General features: G+C 39.4%; 1 protein-coding gene across 1 annotated transcript in view; it reads left to right on the forward strand.

Moving 5' to 3' along the window:
- Positions 1-21,345, forward strand: part of timm50 (translocase of inner mitochondrial membrane 50 homolog (S. cerevisiae)) — a 113,621-nt gene that overhangs the window by 9,724 nt on the left and 82,552 nt on the right. Inside the window, exon 2 of the mRNA XM_052044391.1 lies at positions 14,053-14,084. Within this exon, the coding sequence (XP_051900351.1) occupies positions 14,053-14,084 (32 nt within the window). The remainder of the gene's footprint in view (positions 1-14,052; positions 14,085-21,345) is intronic.

Consider the following 21,345-nt stretch of genomic DNA (forward strand, 5'->3'; position numbering starts at 1 on the left):
AACTGTTTCTAGAAAGAGATTTAAATAATTTTTTAAAAATATGATTTATTAAAAAATTAAAATTACATTTAGTTAAAATGCATATAACTGATGTAAGTTAACTAAAATTAATTTTAAATTAAAATTAAAGTTAAAGAACAAAGAAACCTATCTACCTGCTCTTGCCTTTCCATGAATGAGCTCATCTTCATGGCTGGTGTAAAGCTAAGGGGCTGATGTGAAATGCATCCACCCCCTTGACTGAGCTCCATCTCTGAGCTCTGTGCTGGGTCCAGGGTGGACCAGGAAGCAGGTGCGGAAGTTGGGAATGTGCTGATTCACGAAGAGGAACGTGGGTGGATCTCTTCCAAACTGCCAGCAGAAATACATTTCAGCCTGTGCATTAAAATTGTCTGGAGCACTGGTCAAAGACAGGGATGGAATTGGTGCCAATGGGGTGGCAGTCAGGCTGGGAGTAGCTGGGGTTATAGAAACATAGAAACCCTGCAGCACAATTCAGGCCCTTCAGCCCACAAAGTTGTGCCGAACATGTCCGTACCTTAGAAATTACTAGGCTTACCCATAGCCCTCTATTTTTCTAAGCTCCATGTACCTATCCAAAAGTCTCTTAAAAGACCCTATCGTATCCGCCTCCACCACCATTGCTGGCAGCCCATTCCATGCACTCACCACTCTGAGTAAAAAAAAAACTTACCCCTGACATCTCCTCTATACCTACTCCCCAGCACCTTAAACCTGTGTTCTCTTGTGGCAACCATTTCAGCCCTGGGAAAATGCCTCTGACTACCCACACAATCAATGCCTATTATCATCTTATACACCTCTATCAGGTCACCCCTCATCTGGGAATGGAGGAGGTTGCCAGGCAATCTGATGGAAGTATTTAATATCATGGTGGGTTTATGCTGAGTAGATAGAGAAATCTTTCTTATTATTGAAGGGGTCAAGAAATGACCGACATAAAATGTAGATGATTGGCATTAAAAACCCAGTATCATGCAAGTAATTTTTTTTTACACAGTGAATGGTTAGGGTCTGAAATACATAACTGGGGGTACTGATGGAGACAGGTTCATTTGTAGTGTTCAAAAGTGCTCTGAGAGGAAAGAATTTGCAGGGCTATAACGATAGGGCTGGGATTGTGACCAGCTGGATTGCTTCTTACATGGTGCAGCATGGACTTGATGGGCCAGATAGCCTCATTTTATGCTGTAATTCTGAGATTCTCTGACTGGCACTAAACTAAAGTAATATAAACACTTCTGCGGTGGGGAAAACTGCTGGTGTGGAAGGTCGAAGCATCAGTAAGAAACAGCTAAATTTCAGTTCCGTGATATGTAAGATTTCCAGACTTTGTTTAAACGTGAACTCAGGTAGTTCCAGATATCACAGATTGGGTGAGGGGAACAGCTGTATTCCTGCAGCTTAATCCAGTTTGTGTCAAATGTGTGTTATAGGGACATGCATGACATACTCTCCATCATGCCAAGCACTGAAGATGAATGTCATGGCAATGACACTGTTGTTTTCTTGAACAATCATTTCATATATTTAAAAAAAAAACCAAACCTTCAGCACGTTTGACGCTGAGCAACTAATCCATAAATTCATTTTTGGGATATGCATGTTGCTGGCAAGGCCAGTGTTTATTGCCCATCTCTAATTGTTCTTGAGAAGTTGCTGGTTAGCTGCCTCCTTGAACCACTGCAGTCCTTCTGGTGAAGGTGTTCCCACAGAGTTATTGAGGGAGTTGCAGCATTTAGATTAAGTGATGATGAAGGACTGGTAATTTATTTCCAAAGTTTTCCTTAAGACTGTGGAGACCCAGCCAGATCTGATTATTTTCCTCCTGTAATGTGCCCAGATTGTCCACTGGGTGGTAGCATATACCTTGTGTTTAGCCACAGTCTTTGTACCAACCTAGGATCCTTCCTGTGTTTAAGCAAATGCTGGGTTTGTGATCCACCACCTTCAGTGAGTGTCTTGTTCTCTTGTTCATCCCTGTCTTGTCTAATTTCGAAGGGATTTATTGTTAATCACTGGCAGATGGAAACAAGAGTTTCTCAAAATCGTGATGCACTGTGATCCAAATGTATAATTTATGAAATGAGATGGTAGCAGGTTTTCAACTTGCTGTCACACTCTCATGTATACCTCTTCTATTGCATAAAAACCATTGTACAATACTGTATGTGCAAGATGTTGAACGCCGATTAGCTAAGCAGTTCATATCCACTCAGTGAACTTCCAGTGGACCACAAGCATCAGCTGGATCCTGTGTTGAGGTGACTTAATGCTATAGTTCTATTTATCTAGTTGTTTTATTTCTCTGTGTGGCTCTCACTTCCTTTCTAAATTTGTCATTGAATGTTCTAACTCCCATCAGCCTTGTTATGCCCTAAAGCTGTATGATGAGATCCTGGGTGATAGTAACAGGTTATAACAGGGATTCTTCCATTCCAATCCAGCTGGCAGCAATGTTGCCTTTTGTGCAACATGTTCAAGACCTCTGGCTTTTCACAGAAAGGTAGATGGAATCATGGCATCAGAACATACAGATGTTCAAAAAACAAAGGCTCAGCCAATCCATCATGTGCCTTATTAAATTGTGTTGCAGCTATTTAATACAATCCCCAATAATTCCCATCTATGATTTTCCCAAGCCCTGCATTTATTTTAAAAACACACTTGATATGTGGATGAAAAAAAAGAATTCTTGAAAAGTCTTCACCAAAAGGTAGTTCCAGGAGGTGGCCATGAGTTACATTACCAACATTCCAGCTTCCTTTGGTTCATCTGTGCTGGGAAATATCTAGTTCTGATTTGAACATTTGCAGGAAAATTGCATGCACTGCTGGAGCCAGGAAGTTATTCCAAAGGTCAGTGACCCTTTGGGGAAAGAGAAACCACGTGACGTCTGATCTGGATTTGATTAACAAGTTAAGTCCATGATGCCCTATTAATTTATCTAATCGTAATAATCTATCCACATGTACTCAGTCCAGTTCCCCTTCAATATTCCAAATATTTTAATTAAAATCCCATCTGACCTGTCCATCTCCAATATTAAGACTGATCTGGAGTATAAAGATCCAGCCTATTCTAACCCTATTATGATAATTAATGATCTTTAACTTAAGTATTAATCTAGTAACCGATTTTAAAACATTTTCCATTGTACATCTCCCACCATGCTAATGGCAAAGAACTGGACACTACTTTAGATGGGGATCAATCAAGGTCTTGTACAGTGCACTGTAATACTTGTTGTTTTGTGCTGGAATACCCAAGTCACCACCTTTTCTGTATCTGATTTTGGTAAAAGCCCTTCATCACTGATTACAGACATTTACATGCCTTAATTCAGAGCATAGTGTAGAGACAGGTCTGTACAAGGAAAGAGGAGATTACAGGGAAAATATTGGCATTGTTCTCAGCTGACCCTCCCTTACTCATTCAACGTTTTCCACTTATCAATTTCATGTGAGGCTTCTTCCACCTGCAGTCAGACCTAGAATCCTATAAAGCTGTTTTTATAGTCTCCTTTTCTTCTAGACCATTGGGTCAAAGTCAAAAGTCAAAGTCAAGTTTATTGTCATATCCACAAGTACATGTGTGCACAGGTGCAATGAAAAACTTATTTGCAGCAGCATCACAAGCACATAGCATCAGATACACAACATTCATAAGAAAAACATAAATTAACAACATAAATTATACAAGAAAGAATAGTGAGAACACTGTGATGTCTTTTGGCTGCAGGATGGATTTCCATGTGCATTGTGATATCATTCATCTCCTCCATCTCAACCTCCACCGCGCATGTTTTAATTGGTATTAGTCCTGGATGAGTCACAGTTCCCTTTCAGCCAAGTTACAGATGAAGCCATTGTCTTCAGCCTCTGCCACAAACTCTACTTCTTTGCCTTCCTTGCCAGGGTTACCTTCCTGACCATTGTCTCAGTTTGGACAAAATCATTTGCAATTATACCTGACTTAACCATGAGCTGAGATATAAATCTCACTTCCAGATCTTATTTAACATCACTAAGATAACCTACGTCCATCTTAGCAAGATTCTACACCTCTGTTGTCTGGAACTCTTACTCTGCCAAAATGGTGGTGTGCTCTTTATATTTTCACAACACCCAAGGCCAATCTGTATACAAGATGCAACTTCCCCAACATTCTGTAACATGTATCCTGTACTGTATTATCTTGCTCACCTGTGCTGACTTCCTGTCTCTGAACTTGTTAAATTCAGAATTGTTCTATTTATCCATCCATCTGTTAGCACCCTTTTCTCTGCAATCTTTTGACTCCTTCTATCCTTTCAATTGCTTTGTTCCTGCATTTTTATTCATCACACCTTTAATATACCTCAATCGTTTTTGGAAGTCCCCAAACTTTGCTGCATTTCTAGCCTTTTGGAAAATCTCAAAGGATCTTTTTATCCCAGTTTTCATTTACTGTCGTAATTGCTCTTGCTATGATGCCTTTGCCTTCTGCTTATTTGTGAAACGTCGTGATATATTTTACAATGGTACTTAAATGTTAGGTTAAACAAAAATTATCACTGCAAAGGAGAATGTAATTTGTGTCATTTGGGAGTTAGTAGCTAAAAGAGCAGGTAACGATAAAAGTAACTCCTCTCAGTTAGGATGGTTTGTAAATAGACTTATCCCTGCAAGCTGCCAAAGTAGCATTATCTTGCTGCTGCAGTAAGTATCCTAATCCTTGGCCTTCTCCTGCTTTTCCAATGAGTTGTGAATTTGTGGATTTCTTGACCTTTTCCAATCGAGGAGCAAACAGTTTGTGTTTCATCTAAATGAGTTTGATGACAAATCTGCCAAAGGCTTGCTGCCATGTGTTAGTGTGCGAGTGCCAGCAGTTAAAGCTAACAGAAGTATTAGCACCCCTGCATGTGGCACTCTGTCTGCTCCCCTGCTGCTGCCCTGCGGTCCCATCTGCTTCACCAACTAACTTAATTGGTTCCTTTTGTTTTACATTTTTGTTGAGGAATAAAAATCCTTCCCTGTCATTAACCCCTTTGAGAACTGCTGTAACATTTTTTTGCTCTAAAGATATAACACATGTGATTATTGCCAGGAAGGTAAACACTGAGCCACAGGAGAGTTTCAATTGTTAATTGAGTCCTTCTTTCCCCAAAAGAAAAGGAAAATTAGTTTTATCCAGTTCAAAAATTTGCAAGATGTACATTTAAATCTAATGTATTAAAATTCCTGTCCCATTTACAGTTTTTATTCAGATGTTACATGCATGACAATGACATTTATATTTCAACATACAACCTTAAAATGCAAGCACTGTACTGCCTTAAAACAGTCTCCTGACTTGACTTCTGTGGGTTAACTACATTCATTGGATTGAATTGTCTTAATATTTTCACACAGTGAAACTCTTTTGTACCACAAAGACTTGTATGAGCATAAAACATACACTATGTTGTGCTCTCCTCCTGCCTCTCAGCGATAACATAGTGGGTTTGCTCATTATTTCAAGTTGCTTCAAACTTAAGTGAGTTTTCTTACCTTTTTAACTTTCTTCTTAAGTCACAAAAGGTTTGTCCAGAAAGCTGGTTGACTATTTTTTTTGCCAGATTGCACATGGCACCTAAATAGTCATGTGTGCCCAAAGATAAGTTAGATAAAAGTGCCGTTGCTGGCCCAATTCCAAAGGCAAGTTCAGTCTTGTTACTGTAAAATAGTAGCTGAATTCTTTCTGAAGATCTGTTGCTGGTTTACCAGAGGTTTGTTTTGCTTTGTTACTTTTGTCTAAATGTGACAATGTTTAAGAAGTTTCACTTTTTAAAAACAAACTTGCTTGTTCAGTCTACTCAAAATGCTTCATTTTGCGCTCTTAGTAGCTATGAGAAACAGAGCTTTGCCCAGAGGTCAGAAAGTCTACTGGACAAAAGGAGAGGAAGCTGTACGAGTTTATGTTCCTGCATTTATTGATCTTGGCCCTTTGCCTGGCTGTCTTAGTTTAAGAGTAAAAGTACAAGATATTAGTGGCACGAGATAGAAAACTAGGTGAGAGACCCAACTTCATACTGCAGGACCATATCAATGCTTAAAAAATTAGAAGGGACAGAGCAACTTGACGCATAGTAGTTATGTGATGAAGAACTTAAATTGTTTTCATCACTGATGACAAAATGAAAAGAAGGAAGAGAGGTTTGTATTTGCCTAGTTCCCATCACAACTTTGGGACTTTTCAAAGTATCTTGCAGCATGTGAACTGCGGTCACTTTTGTAATGTAGGAAATCTGGTAGTCATTCTGCTTCCAGCAAGCTCCCTTAGACAGCCAAGTGTTGAAGAACAGATATATTGTCTTATTGATGATAGTTTAAAGTTAAGTAACAGCCAGGACACACAATATTGTTAACTGAAAATTGGGCTCAGTCATATTCAGTTTCTCCTGTTTCTCCTGTCATTGAATGCGCTGACCACGCACTCTGGCTTCCCATTTGATTACAATCTGAAATGCCTGGTTTGGGGAGAAGAATTGTACTGGTGATAGAAATCGGAAGGAAAATAAATTGGCAAATCTTTGGGCTCTACTGAGCATTGCTGGCAGATGAAAGGAACAACATAAAAGAGCCATTGAGAGTCATCATGACAACCCTGCCACTCCAGCCAATTCTACAATTTTACTGAGATAAAAACTGTAGATAAAAATTTGAGTGTTATCTAGTGCCACCAAGAAATAATTTCTCTGTCTCCTGTTTTGGCCATTTGTCCCCTCTTCCCTTTCTCTTGATGGCATTTGCTGCTCGTGATCGTCTATTGGTGATGAGTGCCCTTAAGATTGCTGCCAAATAGCTATTATTTACTTACGAGCTTTGACAAAGATAAATAACAGATTATTTGGTTGCAGGTAGAGATGCTATCTCCACCCACATCCACACTGTAGGTTACAGGATAATGATTTGGTGGGAAAAAAACGAGTTTTCTTCTCGCTAAAATGAGATTGTTCAGCAGCACAGTTCAGTGATTTAAAATAACTTTTTAAAGTAGTAAGGTGGTTTGTGTTTTGAAAAAATTCCTGCCTTTTGAGACCGTCACTGAGCTGATTTCTAGCATTCAATTTGTTTTGCTTTAACACTTTCCTTTTCAAAAAAAACACAAATTTTGGCAGCCTAGTCCGGAAAGCTGTAATGTAATTAATTTTGTCACTTAGACATGTGTGTTTCTCTTTGCTACTTTGCAGTAAAAATGTGTCATGTAAATATTGCTTTATAACAGCACCAGGGAGTCAATTAATCTTTGCAGTGAAAGGCAACTTGTTACTTCCAGCATTGACATCAGGGCCATTCTGGAACAACCTTTGCCCCCTCCCTTTCTCTCTCGAAGCTACTGATTCATGCTGGGAGTGGATCTGTGATGCCCATGGCCAGGTATCCTGCCCGAAGTGGCTATTGTTCATGTGTGTACCTCGTAACGAGTGCTCAGAGAAGATGAAGAATATGGCACCAATTCCAACTGATGGCATAATAACATCCATTTCCTAAGTGTCAGTGTGATCAGGGATATGTAATCTAAATGCAAGATATAATTACGATTGGAAGATCTTGTGCAGATTTCTTCACCCACAACACCACACCATGTTCTCCACCACCATCCTCCCGCCTCCAACCAAAATACATTACTGCTTTTGCATTTTATCCAACACATCGTGACTGTAATAAGGAATTCATTTTTATTTGTTTTTCCTGCTGTACAGAGCAGCAGCTCTCAAACTAATTGCGCACCCCCAACCAGTAGTAGCTAACATTTGCTGGAGAATCTCATTGTAGTGGTATTCTCATTTGTACAGCTTTGAGCTACACTGGGTTTGAGAGAGTGTGCAGGTACCTTTACCAACAGATTAGTTCAAAATCTTTCACTTAGATTTCTAGAAATTTGAATTATGAATATTGTATTGTGCCTATTGCTGAAACATGGCTTGAAGATTGGCAGAAATGGCAGTTTAGGATTTTCAGATAAAATTGAGGTGGGTTATAAAAAGAGGGGTTATAAGAATATTGTTTAAGGAATTAATTACATCTGTAGAGGGGGATAATATGCTACATGCATCAACAAATGAAGTCCTATGAGATAAATTGAGGAACAAACACAGGCAGTTACATTGCTGGGAACATATTATAAACCTCAAATGTTCAGAGGAAGATGGAAGAGCTAATACGTAGGCCAGTTTCTGAGAAGTGCAAAAATAACAAGGTAATAATAGGGGATTTCAATTACTCTAACATTAATCAGATTCAAGAGGAGAGTGAATAGTTTGGAAGATGCGGAGTTCTTGAAGTGCATTTGAGAGAATCGTTAGGCACAGCGTAACGCTATTACATCGCCAGCGACCCAGGTTCAATTCCGGCCGCTGTCTGTAAGGGGTTTGTACGTTCTCCCCGTGTCTGTGTGGGTTTCCTCCTGGTGCTCCGGTTTCCTCGCACATTCCAAAGACATACAGGTTAGGAAGTTGTGGGCATGCTACGTTGGCGTTGGAAGTGTGGTGACACTTGCGGGCTGCCCCCAGAACATTTCTGTGCAAAGGATGCATTTCACTGTGTGTTTCGATGTACATAGTAAGAACAATAGGAAAGGGGCAGTTCTGAACCTGTGTTTAATGAACCTGGGCAAGTGGGAAGGGCAGAAGCAGAAGAATGTTCTTGAGGGAGCACTCATAATTAATTAGGTTTGGCATACTTAAGGGAAAGAACAGATAGTCCTGGAATAAGTGGTTTATAATGATAGAATATCAAATTTATCAAGCTGAAATATGATATAACAAAAATAGAAGGGGAGCTATTTTAAGTTAAGCTAATGTCAGAACAGTGGGACGTGTTCAAAAAGGAAGTAGTTAGGATTCAGTTCAAATACGTTTCCAATAATAGAAAAATAGATTCTCCCAAATCTTGACCCCCTTCCTCCCCAGCTCCCCACCCAGCATGTGTTGAGGAATGTACATTGCAGGATAAGACACAAAACTGAGGGCTCAACAGTGCAGAAAGTCTGTAGAGGTGAAATTAAAAAGAAAATGAGAAAGGACATAAATATACAGTGGCATGCGAAAGTTTGGGCACCCCTGGTCAAAATTTCTGTTACTGTGAATAGCTAAGCGAGTAAAAGATGGCCTGATTTTCAAAAGGCATAAAGTTAAAGATGACACATTTCTTTAATATTTTAAGCAAGATTACTTTTTATTACCATCTTTAACAGCTTCAAAATAACAAAAAAGGAAAAGGGCCTGAAGCAAAAGTTTGGGCACCCTGAATGGTCAGTACTTAGTAACACCCCCTTTGGCAAGTATCACAGCTTGTAAACACTCTCTGTAGCCAGCTAAGAGTCTTTCAATTCTTGTTTGAGGGATTTTCGCCCATTCTTCCTTGCAAAAGGCTTCTAGTTCTGTGAGATTCTTGGGCCGTCTTGTATGCACTGCTCTTTTGAGGTCTAGCCACAGATTTTCGATGATGTTTAGGTCGGGGGACTGTGAGGGCATGGAAAAACCTTCAGCTTGTGCCTCTTGAGGTAGTCCATTGTGGATTTTGAGGTGTGTTTAGGATTGTTATCCTGTTGTAGAAGCCATCCTCTTTTCATCTTCAGCTTTTTTACAGACGGTGTGATGTTTGCTTCCAGAATTTGCTGGTATTTAATTGAATTCATTCTTCCCGCTACCAGTGAAATGTTCCCTGTGCCACTGGCTGCAACACAAGACCAAAGCATGATCGATCCACCCCCATGCTTAACAGTTGGAGAGGTGTTCTTTTTGTGAAATTCTGCACCCTTTTTTCTCCAAACATACCTTTGCTCATTGTGGCCAAAAAGTTCTATTTTAACTTCATCAGTCCACAGGACTTGTTTCCAGAATGCATCAGGCTCGTTTAGATGTTCCTTTGCAAACTTCTGATGCTGAATTTTGTGGTGAGGACACAGGAAAGTTTGGAGAAAAAAGGGAGACCTAAATATCATTGAAAATCTGTGGATAGACCTCAAAAGAGCACTGCATGCAAGACGGCCCAAGAATCTCACAGAACTAGAAGCCTTTTGCAGGAAGAATGGGTGAAAATCCCCCAAACAAGAATTGAAAGACTCTTAGCTGGCTACATAGAGCATTTACAAGCTGTGATACTTGCCAAAGGGGGTGTTACTAAGTACTGACCATGCAGGGTGCCCAAACTTTTGCTTCAGGCCCTTTTTCCTTTCTTGTTATTTTGAAGCTGTAAAAGATGGAAATAAGAAAGTAATCTTGCTTAAAATATTAAAGAAATGTCATCTTTAACGTTATGCCTTTTGGAAATCAGGCCATTTTTTACTCGCTTAGCTATTCACAGTAACAGAAATTTTAACCAGGGGTGCCCAAACTTTTGCATGCCACTGTATATAGAGTTATACAGCAGCAGGTAAAGTGGGCACATGAAACAATATCAGCAGGTAAAATCAAGTACAAACCCTTTCTATTAAACATGTGAAAGATAAGTGATTATCAAAGAAAACTCGGGTGGATAAGGTAGATATAAAGCATGTGAGATACTAAGGGCATGAGCCAGTTATTGGAAAACAGCAACTTCTTATACAATTCCTTGTGATTTAGGATGTCTTGCTTTCTATCTGGTTCTATATATTTCTTTGAGACCACTGGATACTGCATTCTGCTCCATTGATGAGGCAGAAGATGCGTGGTCTGTCCGCTATTTACACTGGGCTTAGGGTTAGGGTTAGTATTCCTGATGTAAGGACTCAATTCTCAGTGCCCTCCCACAAGCACCTTCTCTACTTTGAGTGATCGTGGGTCATGGATTCCCAGAAGTTCATGGGCATATTGCATTTTTTTCAAGGATGTTTTCCCATGCCAGAGTTGGGAATAGTGGTGGTGTCAGGCACATGAATGAAGTAGCCTGTCCAACAGCGCGAAGTGTAATTAGGGCCTCAGTCTTGGGGATGTTGGCTGACACTAGTTTGCTTATCTTTCTAGTGGATCTGGAGGATTTTGCAAGACAATGTGGTATTATTGGTATCTTTTCAGTGCTTCAAAGAACCTGATGTAAGTAGACAAAGTCACAAAATATATAGGAGGGCAGGGATTACTGCTGTCTAGTAAACCATGAGCTTTGTGCTAAATTTGATCTTCAAAAAACCATATTCCTCAGTTGTCCAAGGCTGTGCTAGTGGACTGAAGGCACTGGTAAATTTTGTCATTGATGTCTGCCTTCTCTGAAAGATGGCTCCCTAGATATGGGAAGTTAGTTGTCCATGTCTCACTATGAGGCCTTTAGTGTTGGAGTATGTGATAAGTTGCAGAGAAGGTGGGGGGAAGGGGTGGAAAGAATGGATAGGAGAAAGGGGACATTTCTGATGGGGGTGAGATCAGAATTGCTGTGCTGATTATGCTGTGGTGTGGTGATTCAACTATTGATGAAACCATCACAGCTTATTTTCTAAGAATCATGTTATTGCATTCTTTATGGTAGACTTTTGTGCATTGTCCCCACTACTAATGTTGGTAATGTTACTACTGTAAATGTAAGTCACTGTGAGATGTGCAGTTTGCTTTTTGCTCTCTCCCTCCATTTTTAAATAATGGGGTTACATTTGCCACCCCACAAATCTGCAGCTATGGTTCCATAGTCTATAAGCAGGCATTATTGTACTCTGGGATTTATCAACATTTAGTGCCATTAATTTCTCCAGAACTTTTTAACTAATACTAAATCCCTTGAATTCCTCCCTTTAGTTAGACTCTTACTTCCCCACCGCTTCTCGAAAGTTATTTGCATCGTCTTCCGTGAAGGCAGAAGAAAAAATATTTCTTTAGTTGTTCTGCTGTTTCTTTGTTCCCCATTATAAATTCTCCAGTGTCTTAATGTAAATGACCTACATTTGTCTTCACTAATCTTTTTGTTTTTACATATTCTTAGAAGGTATTACAGTCCACTTTTATGTTTCTTGCAAGTTTATTCTCATACTCTATTTTTGCTCTCTTAATCAATCCCCTGGCCCATTTTGCTAATAAGTTGTAAACAGCTCCAATCTTCAGGTGTGCCACTTCTTCAGGAAACTTTAAATGTCTCTTCAGATCTAATACTATCCTTAACTTCCTTTGGAGCTAAGGTTGGATTGCTTTTCCTTTTATGTTTTTGTGTCTTAAAGGAATATATACTGTTCATTCCTACATTCATTACTTAAATATTAGCCATTTCCTATCCAATGTCATGACTTTCAATGAAGAACCCTAATCTATCATAGTCAACACACTCCTCGTATCCTCACACTAACCTTCGTTTAGATTTTTAGGCCCTAGTTTCAGATTGACTGACTTCACTTTCCATTTTAATCATGCTCATGTTCTGATCACTCTTTCCTAAAGGCCCCCACACAGCAATATTACTAATGAACCTCTTCTCATTGCATGGTGTCTAGACTAGTACAACCTGTTCTTTAGTTGGCTGTCCTTTCTTGAAGATGGTTTTGACCATGTTGTCTCTGAGGTCCTGTGGCATATTTCCACTTCTTAGATGTAGACAACGAAGTTACGGATTTCTGATTGAAGCTCCTCATCACTGAATTTTAGAATTTCAGTAGGAACTGCAAGGATGTCCACATCATACCATCACCACCTATTCTGCTCTGATTCTCCATGAACTCAAAAATACAAGCATCCTCGTTATCCGCTGATTTGCAATCCACAGATCCGCATAATCGTGAGGTCATCCCCAGGCCTTATCTTGAAATTCTTTTGAACAGATATATCTGTATACACTACACTTGGAACTGATCATTCTATATATGAATACCACAATCAGTTTCCAGATTACTTTTGTGGAGTGGCTCCCCACTGTGTGCTGATCTGATTGAGAGTCGTCTTCATTTACACAGCTGCACCTTGTGACTTCAAATTCATCACTACTTGTAAGTTACAATACAGTCAAATGGAAGTAATGTTAGATGATATCATATCTTTTCAGATATTTAAGCATTTAATGTATCTGTTAATGCATCTAGAACATTGTAGCTCATTCTTATGTTATTTGGGGTGTATTGGATAACAAGGAGAGGGCCTTGGTGGTATCTGCATTTTTTGTCATCCAGGGGAAGTGCATGCCTTATCCCCTGTGGATAACGACATATTAGTTATGAGGAGAGAGTGACTGGGCTAGGGTTATTTTCTTAAGAAGCAAGGAGACTAAAGAGAGATTTAATCATTTCAAATTGACAGGCCTTGACCGGATGTTCAGGAAAAACATTTTTCACATGGGAGAGAGCTTGATAACTGCAGATCATAGTATATTAATTGGGAAGGATTAGAGAGGAGCTGGGGGAATTTTTTCACCCTCGTTATATGTAAAAATTGTCTGGAAGAGCTCTAACCTACAAGGCAATGTGCCGAGACCTGGGAAGCTCAACTCTTGGCTGGAAGGGATATACTGGGTCATTTTCTGTGTTGTAAGTTCCTATGAATCATTTTTTTATGGGCAAACTGTTGAGAGCAAGTGGACTTAAAATATAAAGGACGAAGGCAGAATAAAACAAGAATTCCAGTTAATGGCAAGGGTTTAAATGAAGAGTAATCAATTAAAGAATGTGATCTGGGATATTTAAAAAGGATGTAGTTGTTTCAAAAAGAAAGCAAGATTAGTAGATCCTTTTAGATGAAGCATCTTGATGAATTTTGTTATTGATGGATACTAAATCAAAAATATTCCTCCGGGTGCTCTGATTTCCTCCCACATTCCAAAGACGTATGGGTTAGGAAGTTGTGAGCATGCTATGTTGGCGCTGGAAGCATGGCGACACTTGAGGGCTGCCTCCAGAACATTCTACACAAAGTGCATTTCACTGTGTGTTTCGATGTACATGACTAATAAAGAAATCTTATTTTATTTCATTATGTTTATATATCTTTTTCAATGTAATTTTCAAACATCTAATTGTTATTTACCATTGTCAATTATTAAAAATATTTTTTTCCTTCCTCTTTCTCCCCCCCTCCCCACCAAACCCCAACAACCACAACACCTTAACCCCCTTTTACAGGTAGTAATTCAATGGATGAAGCTGGAAATAAGGTAGGAAACCTTTAATTGCTCTTGGTAACAGTGGTGAAGGTGTATTGGGAACTCGGTGCCCTAGAGTATGCTGTTATCCTTAGAATATCTGATTTTAAGTTGTAATGGTCGAGAACTGTCTGGCAGGAGAAAAGCCACTTCATTTTTCATGAGGCAAGCAGTGAGAATCAGGACAATGAGAGAGATAATTAAAATGATTTTTGCTATCCGCTTTTGCCTTTGTGACCTCCCAACCAATCCCCTCAGGCTTTTTCTACCATGTAGCGTCTTATCTTTGGTGATGGTTGAACAGATGCGAAGTCTGCTCTAGTGCCAGTTCTTCTCTTTGCTCAGCTGGCAGTAGCTGTAGGCTGGATTTATCTTGCATCAGAGATAAAACTTGTGGTTCTGGCATAGTTGACTTTCTAATTCAATTGTGACTGTTTCCCGCCCCCCCCCCCCCCCCCCCCTTTCTCTTTAGTAGGAAGAATTTGGTTTTACTTTAGATGTATTTGACCTTGGAGAATGCAAAATGGAGTTTCACAAGATTGATTCCTGCGATTAGCCTCTGGATTGCCTTAGAATCTACATGTCTACAGAATGTCACCATTCATATATGGGATTTGTAGATCCAAAAGTGCTGGAAATTGAATCACTTTGGCAAAGGATGCAAATCAATTGTAAAGAGAGTGACAGCAGTAAAATGACAGCTTCCATTTATATACTACCTTCTACGTGCTATCTTGATCACACAAAGCAGGCTGGCAATTTGAGTTATCGGTAGATTGTACAGAGAATTCAAGGAGATATAGACAAGTTGGGCTAATGGGTGAGACGTGGCAGATGGGATATAATGTGAAACACATGAGGTCATCTACTTTGGTAGGAAAATGTAGAAAAGCCGAGTATTAAATGAGATTTAAAAAGTGTTGGTGTTCGAAGGGATTTGAGTCTCCTTGCAGGTACAGCAAACAGGAAGGCAAGCAGTATGTTGCCCTCTATTCCAATGGGATTTGAGTACAAGAGTAAAGATATAATGCGTTAATTATATAGGGCTCTGGTGAGGACATTCCTGGAATATTGTGTACAGGTCAGTCTCTCCACCTGAGGAAGGATGTATATGTGATAGAAAAAGATAGAATGCAAATTAATTCCTGGGATAGGTGGTGGTGGGACTCAAAGGGTTGCCATTCAGGACTGAAATTAAATTAAATTTCTTCACCGAGCATACATTTAGAATTCTCAACCCAGGAGCCTTGTGGAGGCTTAGTCTGAAGGCAGAGAGGGATTTTTGGGTTTGACGAGAATCAAGGGATATGGGTTTATTGTTGGAAAGAAAAAAAATCAGCTATAATTCTCTGAATGGTGGAGCAGGTCCAAGAAGCAGGATGGCCTACTCCTACCTGTATTTCTTATGTTCTTTTACGAGTTTCAACCTAGAGTTGGGTATGGGTTCCAAAAAATATCTGAGCTTTGTGAAGAGACATTCCAACAGATGACTGAAAACCTGGTCAAGGATAGAGGTTTCAAAATAGGAAATGTGGAGGTGTTTGGTGCAGGACTTACAGAACTTAGTCTTGGTTGCTGAAGACATCACAAGAGAAGGAATGAATAAATTCAGGGATGAGCAGCAGGCTTGATGGATTTTTTAGATGCTGAAATAATGATGGGGAATGAGGATTGTGTAGGAAAGTGGACAAGGTATAGGATTGGTCATGATCTTACTGAATGTGGGGCAGACTCAAGGAGCAGTATCACCAACTGCTGTTTATGTTTTTTGTGTTCTTGTGCTAGGAGCACTGATATTTGGGTGGGATTTAGGGCTGGAGACTACATAGCAAGAGAAAATTGAGACCATGGAGGGACTGAAAACAAGAATGAGAATTGTAAAGTTGGCACTGTTCAACCAGAAGCCAGTGTGACTCAAACACGGATGATGGATGAATGGGACTTGATATGTGTTAGGGTACAATGAATTAATAATTAATTAGGACAGTTCTTACTATTACTCTGGAAGCTGGAATCAACATTTTTTTGGTATCATTTGATTCTAATTTCAAAAGCAAATGCTGAATGCAAGCAGCATATTTTTCAAAAAACCTTTATAAAACATTTATTTATTATACTTCTGTTTTGAAGATAAACCAAGACATTATGCACCGCAGGAACAGAGTCTATCAAACTAAATTAACCTAGGTTGCTCTGCTCTATGTTTACAGATTGTTGTTGCATTGTGTTAAGCCTTCATATTAAGGCTTGCAGTGTTGTGACACTTAGTGGTTCTTAATTATCTTTACTGGTCAGAAAAGATCCGATGCACACTGTGAGAAGTGTGGCTCCTGGCACACTCCTCATAGCACTGTGAAAAACAGCCTTTTCCCTTTGAGTTAGCAGAAATCAGCAGCAGCAGTTTGCAAACTGGTGCAAACAGACAGGAAGCATCAAATTCCCTTTATCATCTGATAGTTCTCAGGCTTGCAACACATTCTCCATAGATTCACAGGTAACAGTCTTTGCTGAAAAGTGTGGTTGAGCTTTTGTAGTGCTTTCACCTTGTCTACCACTCAGCCGGGATTCAACTTGAGAGAGTTTCCCATAGACACATGCCGTCACCTTTCACTTATTCTATTATAGGTAATAAAGAGATCTTTATAATCAAGCACGGGAGGCATTTCAGGCCATGATACTTTTGTTAGCTTTCTGAAGAGTTTACAGTTATTTCCACTCCTCTGAAAGGTTTCCTCACTTGGAGTATTGTGAATCTCTCCACTACTGAGAGCTCTGGATGTTTGGTTGAATTTGTACACTCACACGGAAATTGATTTTTGCAAGTTGGGTAAATGAGCTGTGAGAAAAGTTCAGAAAAATGGAATTGATACAGAACATGAGGCATGATCACATAGAATGGTGGAATAGCCTCAAGGGCAGCTCTTGTTTTTAATGTCTCTGTTTCTTTTGAATTGATAACCTTCAGAAATATCTTATAGTTTACTGTTTTAAACTTTACTTAATGGTAGCAAATTATCAAACTAAGAGGTAATTCAAAAAACAGGAGTAGCCTTGCATCATGGGAAGTGGCCAGCATTTCCAAATGGAAAGTAATTAATTCAGCATCAGTCCTCAGACCCTAAGCCGTTGCTTTTGCGTATGTTAGGTGCAGGTAAATGTCATGTAATGCATGATGATAATGCCCTAACATCAGGTATAAACATCAGGATGTTGTGCTGTCACACTGGAGGGTTAACTGAAATTGCCAAAGCCAGGCTGAGTAATTAATTCACCAGCCAATGTACCTTCCCCAGGTAAAGGCAAACCTATTGAAAAAGACTTGCAAAGAACAGCTTTAAGTCTTTTGCATGCAAGTTTGTACAATTGCAGTTCTGATGTTTTATTGAGCTCTAGGAGAAATAAAGTGACATTTATGGTGCTTTGTTTTAAAGTTTATATCAGACTTTGTATAGAATTTGCTATTACAAATTGAAAATGGGGGCTTGGTGCTGTGTGTGACAATCGGCTTGAAGGAGGAAAAAAAAGCAGAGGGCAATATTGTGTTTGTTTTATCTTGGAAGTTTAATCCTGATAATTGGATATGCTTGGAGCATGAATCTGGGCTGATCCATAAAATCTGCCCCTTTGACCAAACTTTTGCCATCTGCCTCAATTTTCCTTATTTGGCTCAATGTCAAATTTTGTTTGTTCGTGCAAAGTACCTTGGGATATTTTGCCAGGCTAAAAGCACTATTTAAGTACGAGTTGTTGTTGTGCCCTGCGTCAGTCTGTTCTTCAGTAATTGTTGTACCACATTGTGTTTGCTAAGGTCTGTGGAGGTCATTGTTAATGCAGATTGGTGTGAATCTCGGCTGCTGTAAGCTGAAGAGTTTTATCAGGCTGTTTACTCCAAGCAGGGCTGTTGAGCATGGTATTTAACTAAATGCAGCTAATTTCCATTCTTGATCTTAGCAGCAATCTTCAAATCATAAGCAAATGACATGTAGTCTTGTATTTTAAAAGCTTCCACAACATTGTTAATGCACTGCTTTATGAAGAAGAAAAAGGAAATATGTTTTCATTATGCACCTTTCAGTATAGAAAGATCTGCCAAGAAGCCAAAAACATGGTTCATGAGCTGGTCTCAGTTGGTGAGATTACCTGAGTAGCAAATGGCTTGAACTCCTTTGGGCTAGGGATGGTAAAAGTCATCCAGGGTTCTTGGTCCCACTTGCCCTGGCTACAACATGTGTAATCTAGCATCCTGCACAGATGAAAATCTTTTAATGCTTGTTGGAGGTGAAGATATTGGCAGGGTGTACTGCACTAACAGAATTAGGGCATTTAAAGAACACTTAGAGTCTGCTGAAAGTAATGATTTTGTTGATTTGAAAACTAAAAGTTCTCATAGGTTCACCTGCAGCTTGTATTTCACATGTGCCTGGGGTGACAATGCTAACACCTAATTCACAGTGTTACATTATCCTCAGCACATGCCAGAAACACACCATTAGGTGCGTCTGTGAACCTTGGTGCTACCTAAGAGTTGGAAGTGCTGCTATTGGGCAGCCCTTTGATATACAGACACTTTGAAATGCTGACCAGCCATCAAAGGGAGTGCTTTGATTCCCACTGGCCATAATTACAAGGAGTTCCCATCACTGAAAGAATTTCCCAAGAGCTTGTTCTTTTGTAAAAGGATATATTGATTTTCGGTGTTTACCCTGGGAACATAGTGTTGTTTAACATTATTCAAATAATAGACTTCTGCAAAGTTGCAGTGTCAGTAAAGGTGTGTTCATGCCCACCATATCAATGGACCTTTCTCAATTATTTGAACATCCTTTTCCTGAATTTCTCTCTTTCCCACAGCCCCTTACCTACTGCACTAGTTTCCTGAGAATACTGGGATATGCGTCTAAATTCTTGGTTAGCTATGGATCTGTGGAAACAAATCCAGAGGTTCTGCCAACCATTAAAGAAAGTTTTTTATTTTAAAAGTAGACTTCATTCATAATAAAAAAAATACAGATGAAGGAGGGAACAGCACAGAAAACCTTTATATTCATGGTTGTTACATTCAGTAGTATAAACTTTTAAAGAGAAAACACAAACAAACATAGCACCATTGCCACTCACGTGGCTCCCTGAGGTGATACCCCCTTCATTGGTCGAGGGGGAAGATGGGCAGAGGAATGGCAGATGGAAATTGATTGGAAGGACCAATAAGGCTAGTATAAAACAATAAATAATATGACCCTAGGAAATATTGAGATACAGAAGGATTTTTTTTGTACCTGTCCAACAATCTCTGAAGACAGCAGCATGGGTAGATAAGATGATTAAGGAGGCATTTAGGATATGTGCCTTTTTAGTCAGGGCATAGAATATAAGTTGTGGTTGTGGTTGTGGTATAAGTATATAAAACATTTAGGTAATTGTGGTTGCCACAGTGCAGGAAGAATGTGATTGGATATTGGAGGAGAAACCAGGTAGGCTGAATTTGTTTTCTTTGCAGCAGAGAACACTAGAGTGGGGACCTGACTGAGGTGTATAAAATTGAGGGGCATAGATAGAGTAAATTATGAGGAACCTTTCCCCTTAGCAGTGGTGGCTATAACCAGAGGGCGTAGGTTTTAAGGTAAAAGGCAGGAGATCTCGAGGGTGTTCGATGAAAAATATTTCACCAATAGGGTGGTTAACATCTGGAAAGCACTGATTGAGTGGGTGGTGGAGGCAGGTACTTTCACAATATTTAAAAAGTATTTAGATAAGCATTTGAAATACTGTGGCATCGAAGGCTATGGGCCAAATGGTGTACATTAACATCGGTAAAGATAAGTACTTGGTGGCTGGCATGGACACAATGGATTGAAGGGCCTGTTTCTGTGCAGTATGACTATGTAAGTAAATATCTTCTTCACTGGCCATTCTTTCCTATGTAAATTTGGTAAATTAGCTTATTATTGTTATTTGTACAGAGGTACAGTGAAAAACTTGTCTTACATACCATCCATACAGATCATTTTATCACATCAGTGCATTGAGGTAGTACAAGGGAAAACAATAACAATGAAAAATAAAGTGTTACAGTTACAGAGAAAGTGTAGTGCAGGCAGTCAATAAGATGCAAAGCCATAATGAGGTAAATTGTGAGGTCTAGAGTCCATCTTATCATACTCGGTGACAGTTCAATAGTCATAACAGTGGGATAGAAACTGTCCTTGAGCCTGGTGATCCTGAACTGTAAATACTGTCAAGGTATTCAGCTGTGAATGTGATTATGTCTTATTCAAAGGACATTCCAGCAAGTCCCAGTGGAAAGCGATCAAGTGATTTGCTGTTTTTTTTTTCTCCAGCCCCCAGTTCTGAGGTCAGTTGTATGATGGTGAGATAGCTAGTTACATCATGACCTATATTGGTCATTACCACATTGAACAGTGGATTGTCTGACTAATCAATTGTTGGATCACAAATCTCCTCTCTCAAATGCAAGAGGGGAGTTCTAATTGGAAGACAATGAGATTTTTGCAGTTATTTACTGTTATATTTATTCTTCATCATGAGACAAACTTGGCTTGGGTTTAACATCTGAACATTTATTAAAACAACAACAGGCTACAACAGACTTGCAACAGACAGGCTGGCTGCTTTTCCCCCTCTCTCCAGCCACTTCCTCTTTCCCCCATGTGACCCTTTGCATTGCCTGCTGGGAACTGTAGTTCTTTATTATAACTACATAATAACACATTACGACACTGCCTTACTGAAAAACTTGCTCTCTTTAAATTCATGATGTATTCATTAGCCTGTCCTTGGACTGATAAAAGTCCAGCACAGTTACTTCAATAAAAAAAATTGAGGAGCAAGGAGGAAGAAAACAATCTCACTGGAGAAATTATTTCTATCTCATGGTTCCCAAACCTTTGATGCTAGAAAAATATTATGGCATGACTTATTTCTCTTTCTGCTTCGGGAGTCATTAGCTCTTTGCTGGGCTTCAATTCCGCAGATGTTGGATGACCTTTGGTGTCTTGCCCAACTGCACAAAATGGTTTCATCCTTGAAAGTATAGTTTCTGTTTTTAAGCTTCTTTTCTGTCATACTGAAGTTAATTTTGATTTTATGAAAATTCACTGTTTATATTTTAGATTTGTTAAATTCAATTAGAAGTTGCTGACTTAGCAGATCCTCAACATTGCAGACATTCACTCATTCATAGCCTGCAACAGTATCTGTCATTTCTGTGAATTCTCATTCCAAATTTTGCATTAAATTGTTCTAGTATTTGTCG

Source organism: Pristis pectinata, chromosome 35, assembly GCF_009764475.1.
Source record: "Pristis pectinata isolate sPriPec2 chromosome 35, sPriPec2.1.pri, whole genome shotgun sequence".
In the NCBI taxonomy this organism is placed as follows: Eukaryota; Metazoa; Chordata; class Chondrichthyes; order Rhinopristiformes; family Pristidae; genus Pristis; species Pristis pectinata.